At 41.9% G+C, this 8,761-nt stretch overlaps 1 protein-coding gene across 1 annotated transcript; it reads left to right on the top strand.

The window, feature by feature from the left end:
* The first annotated feature begins 1,256 nt into the window (after nucleotides 1-1,256).
* On the top strand, nucleotides 1,257-8,692 carry lims1 (LIM and senescent cell antigen-like domains 1). Its single transcript, XM_086180879.1, has 10 exons — nucleotides 1,257-1,431; nucleotides 2,115-2,271; nucleotides 2,385-2,451; nucleotides 3,651-3,771; nucleotides 3,966-4,115; nucleotides 4,257-4,407; nucleotides 5,077-5,169; nucleotides 5,268-5,316; nucleotides 5,690-5,765; nucleotides 6,600-8,692. Exons 1-10 carry the CDS (start codon nucleotides 1,403-1,405, stop codon nucleotides 6,712-6,714), a joined length of 1,008 nt encoding a protein of 335 aa, XP_086037005.1. The 5' UTR covers nucleotides 1,257-1,402; the 3' UTR covers nucleotides 6,715-8,692.
* Nucleotides 8,693-8,761: the final 69 nt, after the last annotated feature.

Raw genomic sequence — 8,761 nt, 5'->3', positions numbered from 1 at the left:
GATGAAATACTCCAGGAATGATTGAAGGTTAATATGAAAGAATGATGCTGAGCAAGATTGCTGAATTAAAAAAAAAAAAGAATAATCCTGCAATGAATGAAATATGTTTGAATCAGTGGGCAGCAGCTGATACATCAGGAAATATGTTAGGTATGAATCTTGAGCATAGTCTAATCCATCCATCCATTTTCTTCCACTTATCCTGTTAAGGGTCGCGGGGGGGGGCTGTCTTCAGGCAAGTGGGGGGGTTCACCCTGGACAGGTCACCAGTCCATCACAGGACCAACACATAGAGACAGACAACCAGTCACACTCACAGTCACACCTACGGTCAATTTAGAGTATCAATCAGCCTCGTCCCCTCTTGATGTCTTTGGACTCCACACAGAAAGACCCCGTGCTCGAGCTGGGGATCGAACCCAGGACCTTCTTTCTGTGAGGCGACAGTGTTAACCACTGCACCACTATGCCGCCCTAGTTTTATTCATTTGAATTAAAAAGAAAAAATGTCCCAAAAACGGAACATGAATGTTTCTAAAGCATGAATTAGAAAGCCGATGTTGGGATGTCCTGACTTAGGTTCAAAGTTTGAATGGAGTTCCTCCGTTGAATAATGCCAAACGAAGGCGGACACACCAATAAGTACATCTGCTGAAGCAATACTTCACCTTTAGTGTATTTTGTCTTTCAAGTCCTCACAAGTAGGTGTCTTCAGCTCTTGAAGTTGAGTTTGTCAAGTGAATATTTTCTGCTGTTAGGGTTCAGTTGAACACAGGAAGGAAGTGGTGCAGCACAAGGGAGAGCCTCCATGTATTTGTGGCTTCTTGAGAGGACAAATACACTTTTTGGGGGTCAAATATCCCTTTAATGTGTATAAGGAGTGGGCACCTGAAAAAACTACCATCCCAGATGCTTCAAGTACTCCTGTGATGATATGCTTTAGGTACATTGAGGAGTATTAAAAAACATACCTCCACTTTGTGGTACCGCAGTATGTTTTGTTACAGACAACTTATTATTGATATTGGTTTCACTGAATGTGCAACCCTAGAGGGTGGCTGGAAAAACACCCATGTAGGAAAACATTCCAGGGAATCTAGTGAGGATGCTATTGCGATCCAGTGGATTTTCAATCTGTCCAGATTAGTCGAGACCGCGCACTTTAGTGTGTGTGTGTGTGTGTGTGTGTGTGTGTGTGTGTGTGAGGGGGGGGGGGGTGCTGATGTCCTCGGACACACCCCGCGTGGGTGGGCTGTTACTGCTCCGCCAGCTCAGACGCGGTTGCGCCGGTGGGGGGGAGACTAAAAGGACATAGACGAGTGTATCTCTTCAAAAACTTCGCTAGTTTCACAACACGTCCGCTTCTTAGCCACTTTTTCTCAAACTCTAATGCTTTAGGGTGATGCTGGGGGTGGCCGGAATGACGGGCAGGTGAGACTTTTCATGAACATTGGTAGTAAGTTAGCTAACATAGCTAACGTGAGTCCGTGGTACGCTAACTTATAAAGCTAGCAAGCTAAAGCTAATGTAGGAAGGCAGCACCCTTTGTCGAAGTGAGGAAAAGAACCCGCTTTTAAAGTTGGAAAAACTAGTAAATGGCATATTGTTAGTTCACTTATGAAGCTACCTTTAAGCTACTTAGCCATCTTAAACATTTTCTGTTTTGTACGCTGAAGTTAGCACGCTAGTTAGCTGTGGTGTCCCATCTAATAGAATAGACGCTGGGTTTCATTTAATGTTGAACATGGCAGGTCTTTTATCTGATAATATGTATGCATGTATGTAGTCACAATAATAGGACATGAACCAATGTTAATATTCCCCTATGACGTCAGTATTGGACGTTTTAATGATGGGGGCGAGATCTCTCTGTCTCATGGCTGGAACTTCCTTTACCAAATTAGGTGATGACTTAGGTTCCCCTGCTGATTCACACAGTAATTCCAACGTGCTTAGTGACAGCTGCTGAAACAAACACAGCAGATAGTATGGGAGTCATGTGAGAAATGATAAACAGCGGTTGAGTTCTCCATCTGCTTGTAAGCCTATCCTCTGATAGCAGAGACTCCGGTGAAGTAATGTACTAACATGTATGTTCTTGTCTCCCAACACAGCATTGCTAATGCCCTGGCCAGTGCAGCCTGTGAGCGATGTAAGAGTGGTTTCGCTCCCACTGAGAAGATAGTCAATAGTAATGGAGAACTCTACCATGAGCAGTGTTTTGTGTGTGCCCAGTGTTTCCAGCAGTTCCCAGAGGGACTCTTCTATGAGGTATTTTTAATCCATGTGCTTAGAGATCAAACATGCTGAGCAGTGCTCTGTGCTGTGTGTGTGATCATTTGTGTGATACTTTGTTAAAAGTATCTCAATCTTGTTTTCTTCAGTTTGAAGGCAGGAAATACTGTGAACATGACTTTCAGATGCTATTTGCTCCTTGCTGTCGACAGTGTGGTGAGTATGACACAGTTTACTGTGAGCTTTTGGGCAGTTAGTCAGACAAAACAAGATTATTAAGATATCCTGGGTGATGAGAATGTAGGATGGTAATTTTTGAGTTGCTTCCTTCACATTAGGTCACTGTGCTGCCTGATCAAAATATGAAAAAAAAATAATGGATTGTTTAGCGCGTTTTACTTCTTAAAAAGCAAACATCAAACACAGTGATTTACAGTATATTGTATTGGTGGTACAGTGGTCAGCACTGTTGCCTCACAGCAAGAAGATTCTGTGTTCGAGCCCCGGCTTGAGCACAGAATCTTTCTGTGTGTGTCTGCATGTTCTCCCTGTTCCTGTGTGGGTTCTCTCTGGTACTCCAGCTTCCTCCCACAGTCCAAAGACATCAAGAGGGGACGAGGCTGATTGATGCTCTAAATTGACCGTAAGTGTGACTGTGAGTGTGGATGGTTGTTTGTCTGTATGTGTTGGTCCTGTGATGGACTGGTGACCTGTCCAGGGTGAACCTGAATGCAGCTGGGATAGGCTCCAGCCCCCCTGACCAGGATAAGTGGTAGAAAATAGATGGATGGAAGATTGCAGCAGAACTCCTCAGCTTCTTCGTGTACACTGTGGACGGGTGGCCAGTCCATCACAGGGCTGACATATTGAGACAAACAACCATTCAGACCTACAGGCAATTAAGAGTCTCCAATTAAATAAAATCATATCTTTGGACTGTGGGAGCAAGCTGCAGCACCTGGAGAGAACCCTCGCAGACACAGGAAGAACCCCAGCCGGCCACCTGACACAAATCCATAACTTTTTAAGTGAGGCACAGGTGCACACCCCTGCACCACCCTACTGCCCTAGGTTTGCTACTATCATTATTTTACATCTGGCAAGCGTAGTAGCAACTCTTAATATTTGAGGATTAGAGGTACTTCCTGAACTTCAGCTCTATTTACCCTTGTGTTAATGTCCAGTTTAGTCTGATGCAAGCTTACATTAAACACAACATTACTCTTTCACAACCGAGACAAATGCTTTAAAACCAACATTAAATTGTCATTCTGAGAACACAATAGAAATCACTCAGAATCCTCATTAGGAAATCCACTACAGTGCCTTGAGAAAACTATGAAGTTCTCACAGGTATTGTAGAAGTCAAACGCAGACTTGCCTGGAGCTGATGTCTGGCCCTTGCTTCCTTTCAGGAGAGTTCATTATTGGTCGTGTCATTAAGGCCATGAACAATAGCTGGCACCCGGACTGCTTCTGCTGTGACATCTGCCAGGCTGTGCTTGCAGATGTGGGCTTTGTCAAAAATGCTGGCAGGTTTGTATGCCATCTTGTTAGCATCTTAATATAATAATCTGACAGTCTGTATGCCAGGTGGTTATACACCTGTCAAGCTGCAGGCTCTCACTTTTACCAATCATGGAATAGTGACAAAGAATGTTAAAACATTTTTTAAGGTTGCATGTTCCATCTTGACACCACTAAATGCTGTTCTTCTCTGCCGACTGCAGGCACCTGTGTCGCCCTTGTCATAACCGGGAGAAGGCTCGCGGCTTGGGCAAGTACATCTGCCAGAAGTGCCATGCCATCATTGAAGACCATCCGCTGATTTTTAAGAATGACCCTTACCACCCAGACCACTTCAACTGCAGCAACTGTGGGTCAGTCCTACAACTTCACTCTATGAATGAAGACATTATGTTTCTCCCAGAAGGGTTTCAATGATGCTGCATGACTCTTTCAAATGCAGAAGCTGTGTGTGTGTGATTGCTAATTTGACTCCACTCTCTCTAAATCTGCAGCAAGGAACTGACAGCTGAAGCCAGGGAACTGAAGGGAGAGCTCTATTGTTTACCGTGTCACGACAAGATGGGCGTGCCTATCTGCGGTGCTTGCAGGAGACCTATTGAAGGGCGTGTCGTTAATGCCATGGGCAAGCAGTGGCATGTAGAGGTGTGTGAGTGAACTGTTTTGAGATCAGTTCAGTTGATTCAAAATTAATTTCTTGATTAAACATGTGTAGCACATGTTTCTGACCCACAGTAGTTTACTGTCTGTGTTTGCGCCTCCTACAGCAGACTAAGCCTTTGAGGGTTTGTGAGCAATCATGACCATCTTTACCATGCCAGGATTTTGTGTGTTTACACTGATTTGGACATCCCTTTCTCTCCAAGTGAAACCGCTTCTTTTTTTTTTTGTCTCAATACTGAAGTTCCCATTTGGTAACCATTATGTCCACACAGGGAAATTATATTAATTAAAGAGAAATCTGAGAAGCTCATTTTGAAATGAAAACAATTGGAATGTGTGGAGCGATGTGGGCACTTTTCTCCTCAGGGCTGCTAATAGACAGAGACCTCATCAATCTCTGCCCATCTCTCGTGGAAATAACCTTCTGTTCAACTACTTGCAGATCTAATGTGTGCCTGGCTCTCAGGAGGAAAAACAAAGAGCTACACTTTACAGTTGCGGATTAACCATAGTGGATGGAAACATATAGAGATTATCATTTTCTTAACTGAATTTCTGAATATTTAGTCAAAATTTGCAATATATTTTTTGATGAAAAACCAATTAAGAGTTTTCCTCCCGTCTCTGAGCAACATGTGTTTGTGCTTACAGCATTTTGTATGTGCCAAGTGTGAGAAGCCTTTCCTCGGTCATCGCCATTATGAGAGAAAGGGGTTAGCCTACTGCGAGACTCATTATAACCAGGTAAATAAAATGTCGGTGTCCCTCTTACACATACAGTCTGTCTTAAGATGACCATCAGTGTTTTCTGATATCTGACAAGTTGCTTGTCTTTGTCAAAGCTCTTTGGCGACGTGTGCTATCACTGCAACCGTGTGATTGAGGGCGATGGTGAGTGTCATCATATCGCATCTCATAAAAGAGAGATTATGTTCTGAGTCTGCTGAGTTCCCGATTCAGAGTTCTACTACTAATGTATCTATTTCTCTTCCCATCTCGTATATTGTGTCCCATACATTCAGGTTAATCAGCATCTCATTTTCTGCTTGCTCAAACCATCAATTTGGCGAGCGAAAACAACAGGTGTCTAACCCTAAAAACAACAGAATAGGAGGATTTACACATCTTATCACACACTGGCACACCCCCAGTGTAAATTACTTTCATGAATAATAGGATAAAATTAGTCTTGGCTGTTGACATCACGTGTCTGTGTGTGCTCCAAGAACATAAATAGTTTCCTTTTTTTCCTTGCCTCCCCCAGTGGTGTCTGCTCTCAATAAGGCCTGGTGTGTCAGTTGTTTCTCTTGCTCCACCTGCAATACGAAACTCACCCTCAAGTAAGTGATTCTGCTCTTTAATCCCTTTTTAACTCAAGCTGTCCAGTCTTACTGACTAATTGTTGTTATCTAGTTTTCTGTGACCCTCCTCTTCCTAATCTAGCCTTAACACTTGTCTCCATGTATTTCACTGTCCGCTTTCATCTTTTCCCTCTTTGGCTCCATTCCTTCCTCCCATTTTCCCTCCAATTTCTTCGTTGACTGTCCATGCCTCACTTGTCTCGCCTATGCAACCCAGAGATAAGTTTGTTGAAATTGACCTCAAGCCAGTGTGCAAGCATTGCTATGAGCACATGCCTGAGGAGCTGAAACGCCGCCTGGCCCGACGTGAGCGCGATGCCAGAGACCGCAAGAAAAAACAGACTATCTCTCTGTAGTTATAATTTCTTACAACTTGCCACTCAATCTGCTGCTGGTTGGTGCCTTTTTCTGCCTTCTTCTTTTTTTGTGGTGTTATTCTTTTGAGTGCCATATTATATTTCTTGCAAATTTTTTTTAATGAAAACCACTGTCCTAGGGCATATAAGGGCATATAAGATCCTCGTGTATATGTCAGACTTTCTGTTTGAATATTATGTATGTGTACATATATATGTGTGTGTGTGTATATATATATATATATGCATGCATATATACATGCATGCAGACATACACAACAAGTGGGAAAGCTGCAGAATAATGAGAGAGGTTCCCATACAGTAGCTCTAGATTAGAAGATGAAATGGTTGCTCTTAAAGTATAGTTCACATGCTAATACAATTTAAAACCAAAATCGAAACTTTTTATTGTGAAACAAGACAAATATGTACAAAGCCTTTCTTCTCCTTTTTGCAGGAACAAGTTTGTTGAGTTCGACATGAAGCCTGTCTGTAAAAAATGCTACGAGAAGTTTCCTCTTGAGTTGAAGAAAAGACTGAAGAAGCTGGCCGAGCTGTTAGCACGCAAGTAAGCTGCTGCAGGCTGAGGCACCTGGAAGTATTCTACACATCTGTGATGGTAAAACCTGCAGCAGAGCTACTGCTGCATTGCTGCATTAGGATGCTATGGACCCACTGTTATGCTTGTACGTTATTCTTCGTCAATTTCCTTCTTGGATCCATGGAAAAATGTTGTCGCATCAGAAAGGTACAGAAGCATTCACTTCGCATTCACCTGAGGGGAAAAAGAATTCCTGCTTTTCGGAATTAGACGGCTTTTACGAAAAGTTTGTGTGTTTGAAGATAACTCACATACACTTTTAATTTTGAAAAAAGAAAAGTCTGTTAGATTGGTGACATTTGAAAACCTAAGTCACCTGCATAGAGGACTAGCCTACGTTGCTGATCCTCTATATCACAATACCTCAACTCTGGCAGGTTGGGTCAGTAATGTTACAGGTGAGGTAGCTAAGATAGTAGTTACCTGTAAGATCATGTGTGTTACAGGTATTATATGGTCACGAGAACTACGTTTGTAAATGTTGGCGTGTATTTCTGTTTACTTCTCAGCTGACAACAAATATTTCAGATAATCGGTGGTCATGCAAATTTTACTCAGTCGTGATAACCGTGGATGCGCCCTGCAGCTAACATTTCACCCGACCAAAACATTTTTCACGAAAACTTATCAGCAATTCATACAAAAAAAAAGCTCTGCTTTCCAGAGTTGAGATAAATATCTTGTTTTAGAAGTTAAGGGTAGAAGTCATTGTTGAAAACTCATTTAGACCATTCAGATTTCATTTCTCCTCCAGTGAATGCAGTGCGCTCCCACTTTACATTCTTCTTCAAAACCCACATTCCTAAATTGTCCAATCTAGTTCTTTTCCTGCCAGTGGAAATGGACTCTGCTTATCATAACCTTACCGACAACAATCGCCTGGTGCTACGTCTCAAGATTGTTGCAATTTGCATATTGTGTATACATATGTGCCTTGACCTTATGAACTATGTGTCTTAAAATGAAAACAATGATTAACATGTATCCAGTCAGTTTTATATTGTGCTTTAGCACAGTTCAAGTAAACTGAAAGCAGGATCTTACCAAACTAACATCCGTGTTCTCATACCTCCAAACAAGCAAAAACAGAGCGATCACTGTTGAAATGGTACGTTTCTTGTTGCTGACATGACAAATTCAATAAAACTTTTATGAGCAATTACTGGGAGAACAGCTCAGGCTAAAGCTTTGCACTCACTGTTAAAGAATGTACTCGAAGGGCTTCTGGTGCCATTTCATGAGTTACCATGTGATATTTTCAGTTTCACTTTTCCTGTCACTTTTCTATCACACCAGCTTCCAGTTCTCAGTGTGCATTCCAGTTTTTTGCTTGTACTGCAAACGCCGGGGGTTGTCTGATATTTTTAGCTAACCTCACACTTCAAGGAAAAAGGCTCAAATGAATGTAGATGAATTGAACCTTCGGTTGGTAATTTCAAGTAAGAACACTTTGATGTTGGAGTATTATTAATGATTCAGCACATTGCTTTGGCAGTTTTTAAACTAGCAAAAATTGTTGTAAGAAACACCACACAAGAAAAATGGCATGTGCTTTGATCAGCATCATTTATTATGAAGGAGATATGCATTTGCATTTCTGCAATATCAGTTGTCAGAGCTTGAATTTTACTGATGGCACGAAGTGGACATTTAAAGTTTGCTGCAACACCATGTTAGACCTCCTGTTTATCAACCAGTTGATGATTCAACACATCAGCGTGAACTTCAATTAATCTGAACACCTTCCCAGTACATGACCAGACTCTGAAGCAGCTCTAAACCTCTGCTGGCTCCGCTTCGTCTTTGATGTTATTAAAGAGTTCACATTTTTCGAAACTTGAAGCATGCATTCACGATGTACATCAAAGGTATAATATTTCATTAAATCCAAAATGAAACATACATGAAAAAATAAAATACAGACATTGTGCAAGAATGAGTCTCCTGTCTAGAGGTTTTTATAGGAGAGATGACAATGAAAGAAAGCTGATCGTGACATTTATTTCAAGTAGAATGGA

Source organism: Aulostomus chinensis, chromosome 2 (genome assembly GCF_037954235.1).
Source record: "Aulostomus chinensis isolate RoL2024-O1b breed Wild chromosome 2, RoL_Achi_v1.0, whole genome shotgun sequence".
NCBI lineage: Eukaryota > Metazoa > Chordata > Actinopteri > Syngnathiformes > Aulostomidae > Aulostomus > Aulostomus chinensis.
Note: the sequence above shows the minus strand (reverse complement) of the source record. Positions and strands in the feature narration are given on the sequence as shown.

Coding starts and splice junctions, on each gene's coding strand:
- lims1 (XM_086180879.1), top strand. CDS start 1,403: ATGCTGGGGGTGGCCGGAATGACGGGCAG. Junction 1,432..2,114: donor GTGGCCGGAATGACGGGCAG/GTGAGACTTTTC, acceptor CTCCCAACACAG/CATTGCTAATGCCCTGGCCA. Junction 2,452..3,650: donor TCCTTGCTGTCGACAGTGTG/GTGAGTATGACA, acceptor GCTTCCTTTCAG/GAGAGTTCATTATTGGTCGT.